The sequence below is a fragment of the Schistocerca cancellata genome, chromosome 8, assembly GCF_023864275.1.
Source record: "Schistocerca cancellata isolate TAMUIC-IGC-003103 chromosome 8, iqSchCanc2.1, whole genome shotgun sequence".
Lineage (NCBI taxonomy): Eukaryota > Metazoa > Arthropoda > Insecta > Orthoptera > Acrididae > Schistocerca > Schistocerca cancellata.
In genome coordinates, this window is record NC_064633.1 from 152,734,859 (window position 1) to 152,749,259 (window position 14,401).

The window sequence follows — 14,401 nt, forward strand, 5'->3', positions numbered from 1 at the left end:
ATCAGTTTGGGTTTGGTTAGGAAATAACTTCTGGTGTCACACTCTCTTAAAAAAGAAATAGATCAATAACTGCCTTGGTCCAGTGTGCACACAATACAGTTCACAGTTACACAGTAGATGTTTGACCTTGAATGAGTGGACATCTAACAGGAAACTGTATATTTATCTTCAGGAAAAAGCATTCGGCTCGAAAGTTAAAAGGGCTATTAAAAATAATCTTCCAAAAAACAGACATTTAGAGGCTATCACAACTGAGAAAATGTCGAAAGACCATTTAAAATCCTTTCCCGTGAATGTTGTTAATGTCGTAAACAACAAGAAGTGTCGAATACTTTGGCGCCGACCGCGGTGGCCACGCGGTTTAGGCGCTGCAGTCCGGAACCGCGCGACTGCTACGGTCGCAGGTTCGAATCCTGCCCCGGGCATGGATGTGTGTGATGTCCTTAGGTTAGTTAGGTTTAAGTAGTTCTAAGTTCTAGGGGACTGATGACCTTAGATGTTAAGTCCTATAGTGCTCAGAGCCATTTGAACCATTTGAATACTTTGGCACTCTTGGAATGCTCACAGGAACACAACAACATTTAGGAGTAAAGGCTCTAAATGCAAGATCATTCCGCCAAAAATAACAAAATACGTACAACCTTTGGATGTATATTTCTTCTGGCGATATAAAATATATGCAAGAAGGATAACAGATTCTATAACGACTTTCTTCACTGACGTCGACATTAAATTAAGAAATGGAATTCTCATAATGATAATAGATTCTAAATGTTACAACCATGTGTCTGCTCCAGTATGTCAGCCTATGCTTCAATATTCCTGGTAAGCGGGTGGGTACAGTACTCCCATACATGTTGCTGAATTCAGGAAAGTGATTCAAATGGCATTTGATTTTGCGGCTCACGAATGTGATTCTTAGGACTGTCCAGATATCGCTTTCGTCAAATGTGCCTATCATGATTCAGTATTTTGTTTCATGCATTTTGTTGAGGAACCTTACGTACATTTTTAAAGTCCTATTGAGGGGAAACTAACAGTAACAGAGTCTGATGTTTCAATCATCCGAACCACAAACGTAGAGCTTTTGAAAACTAAGTGCAAAACACCACGGTGTCTCGATGCGAAATCGTACCGGAATAATGGAACTGCCCAGACTCCGTCACACACCCATTAAGATTGGATGTTAAATTTTAATTGCCCAGTGGGATAGGTGTCTCAGAAATGACCCTAAGATGGGGCATTGCCATAAAACCCTACCGAATTGGTGTTTTCACTCGATCGAAAAATAATAATAATAATTATTATTATTATCTGAAGGAAACTACAAGTTACTTTAAATGGAACAGAATTAAAACTAAACTGATGTTTCATTGTCTTCAAAACAATGACATAGCATAAGATTCAGTGAGGTGCCAAACAGAAAAAGTGATTGCGATAAAGGTATGAGACAATTGTGGGAGTACTACCGTCTCATAGCTGCACAATCAATCACTAATACGAATGCAACCCACCAAATGTTTTAGTTACTCCAGTGGATGACTGAATAGTAAATGAAAGCGATACTAACACTGGTATGAGAATTAACGGTGTGTCCCCTTTTGCGAACATGAACGGCCACCTATCGTCGATGATGAAGCATATTCTCACCCACCAATCTGCTGTTCCGGAAAGTCGGCCGTGGTTAGTCGCATGTGAAGAACCACAATCACCCTCGTCGGGACGACGACACCGTGAAGTCCCATCCAACGTCTGAAGTTACAGTTCTCGGTTTCTAAAACCAGCAACCTTTAATCTCCTATTTCCGAGCCCAGGGTGTCCGTTTTCACCTGTTCCTGCTCCCGACTCGGCTGGTTACTTTCCCCGTCAACAGCGTGAAATTCCCAACACAGAATATCTCTATACGCGCCAGCTGGTTGTAGAAATTTCCGTCTGACGTCGGTAGGCGATGGGGGAATCAAAGAGTTGTCTACACACTTCTGAATATCCAGAAGCCTAAACAATGTGACGTGAACTCTGTGAGGTTTCTCTTTCCAATGCGTAAGCCCAGACATTCCAAGGCTTGCGATTTCTCACCATAAACTATCGGGTGGCAGCCAGTACTTGAGACTATCTTCCACAGAGCCGAACCGTGCGGAATACCGTGAACCCCGTTGACGGAGGACTTCCGGACGCGCGCAAGCCGAAACAAAGCCTACGAATGAATTTAACTGAAGTTAAAATCTTCCGGGTTATTAGGCTGCGTCATGTTTCTTCTAAAATGTTCGGCGTTTCGACCCCCCTGCTGGGATCTTCCTCAGGATCTTTTGGTGTCCACTACTGCTAGAACACTGTCAGAGACGAGTGTCGCGTCCACTTATAAAGGGGGAATTTTTTTGCGTTCGTGCTGGAGAAGTGATAGTATTGGTTAAAATACATGTGGCTACCATTGGTGGGCCATAGTAATAGGCTAATACAAAAAAAGGGGCGTTGGTAGCTCATCTCCTGTGGATACCATTGGCGGTCATCGTCATTGAATAGATAGGCACTGTTCCACACTTATGCTGGAGAAGGGTTATTGGTTGAAATGCCTGCTACCGCTATTGGTTGGTCGTCATCAGTGGCTAGATTCAAACGGACAGAGCAAGATAGGGGGAATGTTTACCCAAAATATTATTGTCAGTCGAGGTGACTTGCAGCGCGTTGATTATGCCGCTCACACACCGCGTCCGCGTGTTTACTTCCTTGATGGCAGGGAGCCACGATGCCGGAAGCCTATAGCCGTCCTCTCTATTGAAATTAGATGCATTCTTAGAAATTTCAACCGTGTGAGCGGCATAAACAACGCGCTGCAAGTAACCTCGGCGGATAATAATATTTTGGGTAAACATTCCCCCCTCTCTTGGTCTGTGCGTTTCGAATCTAGCCACTTATGACGACCAACCAAGAGCGGTAGCAGGCTTTTCAACCAATAACCCTTCTCCAGCGCAAGTGTGGAATAGTGCCTTTCTGTGCAATGACGATGACCGCCGATGGTATCCACAGGAGATGAGCTACCAACGCCTCTTCTTCTGCATTAGCCTACGACTATGGCGCACCAATGGTAGCCATATGAATTTTAACCAATACTATCACTACTCCAGCACGAACGCCAGAAACTTCCACCCCCCCCCCCTTTTATGAGTGGACGCGACACTCGTCTCTGACAGTGTTCTAGCAGTAGTGGACACCAAAATATCCTGACGAAGATCCCAGCAGAGGGGTCGAAACGTCGAACATTTTAGAAGAAACTTGACGCGGCCTAATAACCCAGAAGATTTCAACTCCAGTGACAACGGCCACGAAAGCCTGCAGACTTACATAAAGCCTACGAATGCCGAGTGGTCTCCCGTGTCGCTCTCTTTGTTCTGTACTAACTGAACGGCTCTTACGCATTCTTAGAATCGAACTACAAGCCTCGACCGACAACCACTGCTCTTTTATAAAACACATTCCCCAATATTAAATAACGTCATGAAATTTTCAACACGATGAAACATAAGTGCCCTGTCTCGCAGCAGTCGTGACAAGGTGCAGACGAATTTAGCATATAAATGGAAGGAGGCAAGCCAGATGGCTTGTAACCTTCTAATTGGAACACCAGATTCCTGTTAGAGCCGACAGAGTTCCCTTGTAAGGGCGACTTAAAACACGACAGAATAGTGAGTGAGTAGTTGAGGTGTTGAGGACGCACCCAGCATGACGGTGAGGGAGACGGTGGCGGGCCGCGCTCCGGGCGGGCGACACGTGTAGCGGCCGCTGTCCGCCTCGGTGACGCCGGCCACCGTCAGCCGGCTCGTCACCAGCGTCGGGCCGCGCTCCGTCTCCAGGCTGAAGCCGCCGCGCTGCGCCTGCCAAAGGAACGACACCGTCACTCGTCTGCAGTCGGATCTCGCATCGACGACGAAGTCAGCGTACCTACACACCTCAAGAGAGCTGGCAAGAATCTCAATACCGTGCTGTGTGCACTGTCACTATGAGGACAGGATATAACGTTAGGGTCAAGCCATCAAAAACCAAAGCTGTATTAGTGGGTCATTCTAGACTCTTCATCAACAAATATCGGAAATCTTTAACCCTAACTGGTACAAATATAAAGTACGCCCCTTCAGCAAAGAATCTAGCAACCATAATACACTACTGGCCATTAAAATTGCTACACCGAGAGGAAATGCAGATGATAAACGGGTATTCATTGCACAAATATATTATACTAGAGCTGACATGTGATTATATTTTCACGCTATTTGGGTGCATACATCTTGAGAAATCAGTACCCTGAACAACCACCTCTGGCCGTTATAACGGCCTTGATACGCCTGGCCATTGAGTCAAACAGAGCTTGAATGGCGTGTACAGCTACAGCTGCCCATGCAGCTTCAACACGATACCAGAGTTCATAACTGGCGTATTGAGACGAGCCAGTTGCTCGGCCACCATTCACCAGACGTTTTCAGTTGCTGAGAGATCTGGAGAATGTGCTGGTCAGGGCAGCAGTCGAACATTTTCTGTATGCAGAAAGGCCCGTACAGCACCTGCAGCATGCGGTCGAGCACTATCCTGCTGAAATGTAGGGTTACGGAGGGGTCGAATGAAGGGTAGATCCACGGGTCGTAACACGTCTGAAATGTAACGTCCACTGTTCAAAGTGCCGCCAATGCAAACAAGAGGTGACCGAGGCGTGTAACCAATGGCACCCCATACCACCACGCCAGGTGATGCGCCAGTATGGCGATGACGAATACACGCTTCCAATGTGCGTTCACCGCGATGTTGTCAAACACGGATGCGACCATAATGATGCTTTAAACAGAACCTGGATTCATCCGAAACAATGACGTTTTACCATTCGTGCACCCAGGTTCGTCGTTGAGTACACTATCGCAGGCGCTCCTGTTTGTGATGCAGCGTCATGGGTAACCGCAGCCATGGTCTCCTAGCTGATAGTCCGTGCTGCTGCAAACGTCGTCGAACTGTTCGTGCAGATGGTTGCAGTCTTGCAAACGTCCTCATCTCTTGACTCAAGGATAGAGGCGAGGCTGCACGATCCGTTACAGCCATGCGGATAAGATGCCTGTCATCTCGACTGCTAGTGATACGAGGCCGTTGGGATCCAGCACGGCGTTCCGTATTACCCTCCTGATCTCACCGATTCCATATTCTGCTAACAATCATTGGATATCGACCAACGCGAGTAGCAATGTCGCGATTCGATAAACCGCGATCGCGATAGGCTACAATCCGACCTTTATTAAAGTCGGAAACGTGATGGTAAGCATTTCTCCTCCTCACACGAGGCATCACGACAACGTTTCACCATGCAACGCCGGTCAACTGCTGTTTGTATATGAGAAATCGGTTGAAAACTTTCCTCATGTCAGCACGTTGTAGGTGTCGCCACCAGTGCCCACCTTGTGTGAATGAAAAGCTAATCATTTGCATATCACAGCATCTTCTTCCTGTCGGTTAAATTTCGCGTCTGTAGCACGTCATCTTCGTGGTGTAGCAATTTTAAGGGCCAGTAGTATAGATGAAAATCTAAATTGGACTTAGCACGTAACTGTATTGTGCTAGAAGGCGTCAGTATCTCTCTGTGCCCTAGAAAAATATAACAAGCTCTTTCCTCTTGACCTGAAAAAGAAACTTAATAAGGATTTATACCACCAGTTGATGATTACAGCAACGTTATCTTGCAAGACTTTTCTCAGGAAAGCTCAAGGCGCCTGGAATTGCTTATGAGTGCCTTTGTTTATGATACCTGTGATGTTTGACTTTTAAATCACACTTCACCGTAACATACACATCTATCCCGGCAGCCTCCAGACAAGCGCAAAAATTTCGGAACTATCTGCGTTCTCTTCTGTCTCATCAATGCTCTGCTCGACTTTAAGAACACAGCGGAAACAACCGTTCCCATCAGAACCAAATCCTTTCTGTCAAACTCCATCGTTCAGTCACCTTCTAAACGTCCTTCTCAGCAGCGGGATTACGACTCTGGAATAACATCCTACATTATGTTAGAGAACTAAGTAACTTCCCCAGCTTCAGAAGACAGGCAATGACCTACCTACTAAATCAACAATAACGCTCACAATTCCCTATACGCACACGTTACCCTTCGTACACCCCATATTGCAATATAATCTTCCTCATTTCCCAGTATTCTTAGGAGATGAAGTCTCGTAGAACTTCCCTTTCCCTGAACTCGCTATTTCAGAAAGTATCTATTTCGTAGACATATAAATTCTCTATTTATTTGCCACTATCATTATTGTTATTAACGTCACAATTATTGTCATTTTATTATCACCATCATTATTAGCTGCTGCAGTTGCAGTATACAAGTAATGCCAGTATTAACTTTGTCAGTACATAGTCAGTATAATTTATTCACACTGCCAAGGCAGACACCGAATGGTTCTAATCCTAAATATCATACAAAAACTGTTATGTTCTTAGATACTATGATATACTATAAACAGTGGGTGTGGAATCCTGGCCCGATGTAAGGGAGGCCCTAATGACCCTGATCAGATTAGGTTAAATTAATAAATAAGTATGCGGAGAGAGCACAAACACTGATTTCGCTGGTGTGTACTAGGAACAAGTACTTACATATCCGGCTGCTAGGGTCGCTGGTTCGACTCCTGCCTTGGGCATGAATGTGTGTGATGTCCTTAGGTTAGTTAGGTTTAAGTAGTTCTAAGTCTAGGAGATTGATGACTTCAGATGTTTAGTCCCATAGTGCTTAGAGATATTTGAACCATCTTACATATCCCGGAATGGGACATGAATAAGAAGTGACATTTCAAGGAAACACCCAACATCTGCAACTGCTATACTGCTTTGGGGATCACAAGCACCAAATATGGGCACAGTTTTCAAAATACGGAAAAGTACCATGAAAAGGATGACTATAAATTGCTGTTGCGGATTATAGCGACGCCAAGAAAATTCTGAACAGGGCATTCCACTTAACATCCTGAAGTCATGCGGTTGATGCCACATCAGGCCAGCAAATGCCACACGTATTATGTCAATGCCACGTCATGCCAGCAAATGCCACACGTATTATGTCAATGTGTTGGGAAGACGATGGTATGAACTCGTCGACGCAACTTTACGCCAACCAGCGGTGCATGCCCTCACTGCCAAACAGCTTATACGTAAACACGGCTTTACTTATATCCACCTACGAAGCCATCGGGCACATTCGAGATAGTGACCGCAATCAGACGGCCACCCTGACGTTGGACTCTTTAGCATACGCTTCGCAGTCCGCTGTTCATACTCCGAGGTCCAGTGTTCGATTCGCTGTGCCTTCCCGTCCCCACGCTGCACACCTCTGCCTCACACCGCCGGCTACGCCGACCACAGTCGTTACGTCCTGCAGTAATGCCACGCTTCGTTTAGCTGGCCAAAGACTCTATGCAGAGGCTAATCAGTATGCTGTATCCTATCAGCATACTTAACCTTTGGTGGCGTCCACCGCCTCTACTATACCATTACGGAGAGATCATCGATCGATGTGAGATAGAGGTCAGAAATGAGTTCCATATAAACGCTTTCAACTCACTAGTGAGTAATGCACCGTCACCAACAAACTCACCGTCTCCGCGTGCCGTAGACTCGACTCATGAGTCTGCGCTGCAACGCACTCGTAACCTGAGTCTGTTTTCGGGTTCAAGTGGTCTCGACTCACTCAGAAAGGAGAACGAGTACACGAGTTCGCAAGTACAACCATGAACTAACGGCATGCCAGCTACATACGTAACCGTTTTGAAAGAAAAAATTCCACCATTAAATTGTAAATTACTGTTCATTTATTTCACACATTCATGATTTCGGTTTTATGACTATTCTCAACCGCAAGTTGAAATGTCACAAAATGCCCGACGTTTCTAAACGACATAAGCAACTACAGGACATGATGATCATTACATGCGAATTAATGATTGATAGGTTAGCAGTGAATGTTGGTCTCTTAGTACGAGGTGCATTCAAGTTCTAAGGCCTCCGATTTTTTTTTCTCCGGACTGGAAAGAGATAGAAACATGCGCATTGTTTTAAAATGAAGGCAGAACATCGTGTGACGACAAACCGAAACAACCTCGGGCTCGCACAAGCCGGTCTGACGACATGATCGAGAAAGTGGAGAGAATTATTTTGGGGGATCGCCGAATGACTGTTGAACAGATCGCCTCCAGAGTTGGCATTTCTGTGAGTTTTGTGCACACAATCCTGCATGACGACCTCTAAATGCGAAAAGTGTCATCCAGGTGGGTGCCACGAATGCTGACGGACGACCACATGGCTGCCCGTGTGGCATGTTGCCAAGCAATGTTGATGCGCAACGACAGCATGAATGGGACTTTCTTTTCGTCGGTTGTGACAATGGATGAGACGTGGATGCCATTTTTCAATCCAGAAACAAAGCGCCTGTCAGCTCAATGGAGGCACACAGATTCACCGCCACCAAAAAAATTTCAGGTAACCACCAGTGCTGAAAAAATGATGGTGTCCATGTTCTGGGACAGCGAGGGCGTAATCCTTACCCAAAGGGCACTACGGTAACAGGTGCATCCTACGAAAATGTTTTGAAGAACAAATTCCTTCCTGCACTGCAACAAAAACGTCCGGGAAGGGCTGCGCGTGTGCTGTTTCACCAAGACAACGCACCCGCACATCGAGCTAACGTTACGCAACAGTTTCTTCGTGATAACTTTGAAGTGATTCCTCATGCTCCCTACTCACCTGACCTGGCTCCTAGTGACTTTTGACTTTTTCCAACAATGAAAGACACTCTCCTTGGCCGCACATTCACCAGCCGTGCTGCTATTGCCTCAGCGACTTTCCAGTGGTCAAAACAGACTCCTAAAGAAGCCTTCGCCGCTGCCATGGAATCATGTCGTCAGCGTTGTGAAAAATGTGTACGTCTGCAGGGTGATTACGTCGAGAAGTAACGCCAGTTTCATCGATTTCGGGTGAGTAGTTAATTAGAAAAAAAATCGGAGGCCTTAGAACTTGAATGCACCTCGTATATGATGATCAGGTCCCATACTCCGAGGAGCGTAGGGAACGATGCGGGAGACCCGCTCGGCCGACTAGGCAAGGTCCTAGCGGAGGTGGTTTGCCATTGCCTTCCTCCGACCGTAATGGGGATGAATGATTATGATGATGAATACGACACAACAACACCCAGTCATCTCGAGGCAGGGAGAATCACTGACCCCGCCGGGAATCGAACCCGGGACCTCGTGCCCGGGAAGCGAGAACGCTACCGCAAGACCACGAGCCGCGGTTTGTTTGTAGATACGTTTACGTAAATTAAACGTATTTAGAAGACAGCTGTAAACTTGTTTTAATATGAAGTATCTATTCAGAGAATCGTAACATTAATACATTAACAAGAAAACTGAAGAGCCGATTTTTAATATTAATTACCCAAGAAGGCCAATGAAACTTACATAATTCGAAAGACTCTTTGCCACAGATCTTCACAAATTATTTGTGTACGTAGCCGCTAACAGTGGTGAAAGGAAATAGATGTTTCTATATTCGTATGTCTGAAGATATCCTTCTATCATGCATTTAAATATCCAATACGTGTACGTTGACAGCTGAAGTGCTACAAAGTTCTGCCCAGCATACCGATGAGGTGGTATGGTAGAAATAACACACAGGAGTAACAATGTTTCATGGAATCACATTATAGCGATGTTGATGTTTGTGTGGTTAATTTGCAGTTAACATACACATACCGGGTAGCTACAATGCGGCAGTTGCTAGGTCCATGATGTTATTAGCGGTGGAAATCAAAATATCGTAGTAATGAAGCATGTAAATAACGTTGTATATTGACGTAGTTGTTACGCTTACTTTCATGCAAGAGAAATGTTGTGGTTATTTGCCACCATTACCATAAAATTCGATGTAGGTTCCTAATTTTTAGTTTCTTCATTCTGGATGACTTCAGACTTACCTTATTTTACGGAAGCTATGTTTGTTTTATGCTATGACTAGAAGGAGAACGCTAACAGGTCGGAAAGAAAGACTCAGAGCCAGACAGACACAAATTTTGCATAGAGAAAGGAAGAGTAATGCGGACATTTATAATGATAATTCATTGTTTTATTGAACAATCATAATATTAACATATGAACTCCGAAAATTGGAGTACCGGTTTTTGAAATTAATTATACAAGAAGCTGAATGAAATTTATACAATTTGAAAGTTACTTTGCCATAGATGTGCAAAAAATTCATGTGTGTACGTAGCCGTTAAGAGAGGTAAAACGCAGACACATGAGAAAAGAGAAAGTTTTCCTCTGTCTCTCACCTTGCTACCAACTTTTACCACGCGTACCAGTCGGGTGCAATGCTACAGACAACACACTAAAGTAACAACGTTTCGTGAAATCGCATTCTAGGGACTCTCATGATTTCATGTTGTAGATGGTTCATTTGCAATAACACACATATAATGGCAGCTAAAATGCCGCAACTCCTATTTCGTTGATGTTTTCTGCAGTGGGAAACGAAATTTAGTAACGAAGTCGTCGGGGGCAACAAACGTTGTTTATTAGCGTCGTTTTTTCCCCTTACTTCGGCCTAACAGTAAACAGAACTGATTTTGTGTTCGTTTGCCACCGTCACCACAGAATCCCAATTTTCAGTTTCTTCATTCTGAATAGCTACTACTTCCCCTATTATACGGGAATTATATCTGTTTTAGGCTATACCTCGAAGAAGAACACTAACGGGTCGTACAGAAAGACTAAGAGCTAGAGAGACACAATAAAATTTCACAGTTTTACGTGGAGTGTATCACTTTCAGACATGATTATATTATCATAGATCAGGTCCACTGACTCTATTGGTCGAATTTCTGGCACAGGCGATTCTAGTATCTAACAATTACTTTGACATATACACACTTCCAAAGCGTTACTTTCAAAGTACCAGAAAGCACAACGTGAGGATGAAGTGTGATTAATTATTAAAATAAATTTAAAAAATAAAACTTGACAGAAACATCAAAGAATGAACCAACCATTAACAATTGTTTAATAAACAAAGAGGGATCACGAAACAGTCATAAATGAATAACGTAACCATAAGAATTTAAAAAATCATTACCATGAGATCGAATTATTGAAACTAAAATAGAAAGACACAAAGCACCCTCACAAACAGAAAAAAAACTAGAAAAACAGGAAAAAGTAATCATAATCGAAATTAAGTAAGAAAATATTAATTAACATTATAAATGAACAATAAGCTGCACAACACGCTGTTAGTCCATAAACACAAGTTCCTATGACCAAATAAATACAGACGCGCTGTTTTGTCACGTGGTTATAACACTTACGTTGGTCTGTGCCCAGTTTACGCTTCACGCAGCACATATGTTTTCTCATGGTGGAGGAGGAATAAACAAGAAGCCCCTTATTGTGTTTCCACTGGACGAAATTTGTACTTTTTCGTCTAAAGCATGGACTATGTCACGAAATTTATTCCAGATAAAATTTCTTCTGTAATAGAACACGTCTGCATTTGTATATTTTGCATCAATAAGTTTTCGTCTTATACCCTTTACACTCTTACAAGACGCAGATTCGTTAAGGGCCATCTGATCCCTGCAATCGGTCATTTCGCGTTGTCACTGATGAAAGGGTCCTGTAGCCACCTTTCATTGCCAACTCTCGTAGTGGTCAAGTCGGCAAAGAGGTTTCCGCTACTTGGGAGAAATCCACCTGCGTTAAGTTGGTGGCGGAAATGGCATCCTGGGGTTTTCCGGTCCACGCGGAGCGTGGAAGAGGCTGGAGAAGCGGGAGGCAGTCTGCCGCCGGTACGGGAAGCGTACACAGCTGTGCTCCAGTTGAAGAAGGGTGAGTTGGACTGACCGCGTGGCGCGTTGTCACATAGAGAGGGGAGCTTTTAGCTTTTGGTCACGAATTTCGTCTTATAAAGATTTACTTGCTGGGTTGCAGCAGGGAATGCAAGGCTTTTGTAGACTTTCAGTTTGATTCCCAATGCAGTCTTGACTTTGATCCGTGAGAGGAACGCAGCACAAGGGAGTTGCATATGTTGAAGTGCCCTCGGTTCAGTGTGAATGTTTATGTGCCTACAACTGTGTGTGTATGCTTCTAATCTTTTCCAGATCTTGGTAATTTTTGTGTATTTGTGAATTTTCTATGTCTCATGTGATTAAAATTTGGCCACGGTCCATAGAAATTGTCTCCGCGGACCGAGTGGACACGCGAGTCTGTTATGAAACGTGTAGTATTTCACAAGCAATTGTACACAGTTAGCATGCAACAGCAGTCTATAGATGCACTACATCAATGTTTTAAGGAATAAATAATTTTGCCTTCAATCTTATCTTGTGTACCGATGTTACGTCGCCGTTACCTTCGCCATTTACCTCGTAGTTTTCCTTGTTGGCCCACCTATAGCGTTTCCATGTGCACAGGTGTAGTGATTAGTGTCCCTTTTTTTATCTGAAACAAATGCTCTGGAATAGATCGTGTTTTCACGAATCTTGCTGCAGGCTGCACTTACGCATGGTGTTCACGCCCTTTTTACTTTACTCAATATTTGATTCACGGGAAGAATGCCTGGATCATATTAATAACTACATCCCATTCTTTATCAATGACTTTACAATGAATGTTCTTTTGTGAGTTTTTCTTATTAATAAATTAAGTAATTCTCCGACTCAGTGCTACTTCTTCTTTGTCGTGTGGCTAGAGTTGGTGGCGACCCTATCTTTTATATTGATTTCAGTGTCAAGTAGCATTTTCTTATTCAAAGTGCGCGTGGCTCTTTTAGCTATCACGATACATTCAAAGGGCGCTTCATGCTTCTTGCACATAGCGTCATTTTATTCACGCTACTTATATTCACGCTACTTACACATGGCTTACCCTGCTCACGGATTTCGGTAAACCAGGGAATCTTCTGATGCGCAGTGAGGATTAGTTATTTTCGGTTGGATGTGCTAATTGGTATATTGTCTTTCTGCACCACAGAATTTGTTTGAATTTAAGACATAGGTGTGCATTTTCTTCCATGTTTTATTTTGTTTATGTATTACGGTATAGATATTGTGATTTAGTATTCAATTGTGTTACAAGTGTGGGTTGACTCTTGTCCTGTGGCGTGTATCGGTGTCATATAGTAAATCTTGGGTGCTTTGTGGGAACTGTGAGTCCATTAGGAGACTTTGGCATTATTCTTGTTGTATTTTGGAGCACGGAGTAACTACCCTTATGATGGAGACGCGTAGCTGTTCAGGGAGCCGATATCGGAAAAACCTGCCAGACAATAACCCTGAACAAGGACGAGGTCAAAACGTCGAGTCCGACCGGGAACGAAAGGCGGAAAACGCAAGTACAAGTGTTGTCCATCCTGAGCCCGCCGTAGTGATTTCGAATCATTCGATAGATGCAAATTCATTACAGACTATGCTACGGCAATTACTAGACAGTAATAAAAGGGATATCGAGGAAGCAAATAAAAGATTGAGTAGTGAAATAGTACAGGGTGTTGGGGAGAAACTGGCGATCATTGACCAACGCATCTCCGCTTTAGAAGAGGGGCAGCAAGTCATTAGCAAGCGGTTGATGGAGCAAGAAGAAAGGTTCGCTGGGAATATATGTATGGTAGCAGAACAATGCCAGAGTGAACAAGCGGCTCTTGAGTCCCGAGTAGGACAAAATTCCGCCAGGGATCTCCGGGCGTTAGCAGAACAATGCCAGAGTGACCACGCGGCTCTTGTGTCCCGAATAGAGGACACTGCGGCTAAGTGCCCGGTCCACCTTAGCGCGCAGGTAGAAACCCTCAGCCAGGCGATAATAGCTCTCAAGCGAGAGCAAGGGCTTACGCAAACAAAACAAGACACGGCCCACCGAGAGACGCGAAAAGAAATAGCCAGGATCTCAGAGGCAGTGGCGCGTAAGTCTGACAATAATAGGGAAACGATTACCTCGTCATCAGCGGATGCAGACGAAATACGGTCGATAACAAAATGTCGGGGTGGACAGTGTGAAATAAACATACAACAAGGAGGGGTTACCGAGGGAATATGTGAGCGCATTGCCCGTTTAGAACTTCACCTAAAAGGGTTAAAGGCCCATGAAGTTGAAAGAAATGAACGAAAGGGCCATTATTCCGACGATGATTCCGGGAACGATGGCGAATTTGATCATCGTCATGATCACGGATCTCGTACCCGGTGGGAACGGCGCGGATCCCCTCAGGAACGTTCGTCAGCGGAAACTCACGAATTTGACTTTAAACATTTTCTGACCGTGAGGAAGTTTAAAGTCTTCCGTAACTCGGCTACGGGGATTCACCCGCGGGCCTGGTTACAGCAGTT

General features: G+C 44.3%; 1 protein-coding gene across 1 annotated transcript in view; it reads right to left on the bottom strand.

Moving 5' to 3' along the window:
* LOC126095433 (lachesin-like) overlaps positions 1-14,401 on the bottom strand; it is a gene marked incomplete at its 5' end in the record, with an annotated part of 731,549 nt that overhangs the window by 79,840 nt on the left and 637,308 nt on the right. The window contains one exon of the mRNA XM_049910227.1: positions 3,713-3,869. Coding sequence (XP_049766184.1) covers positions 3,713-3,869 — 157 coding nt within the window. The remainder of the gene's footprint in view (positions 1-3,712; positions 3,870-14,401) is intronic.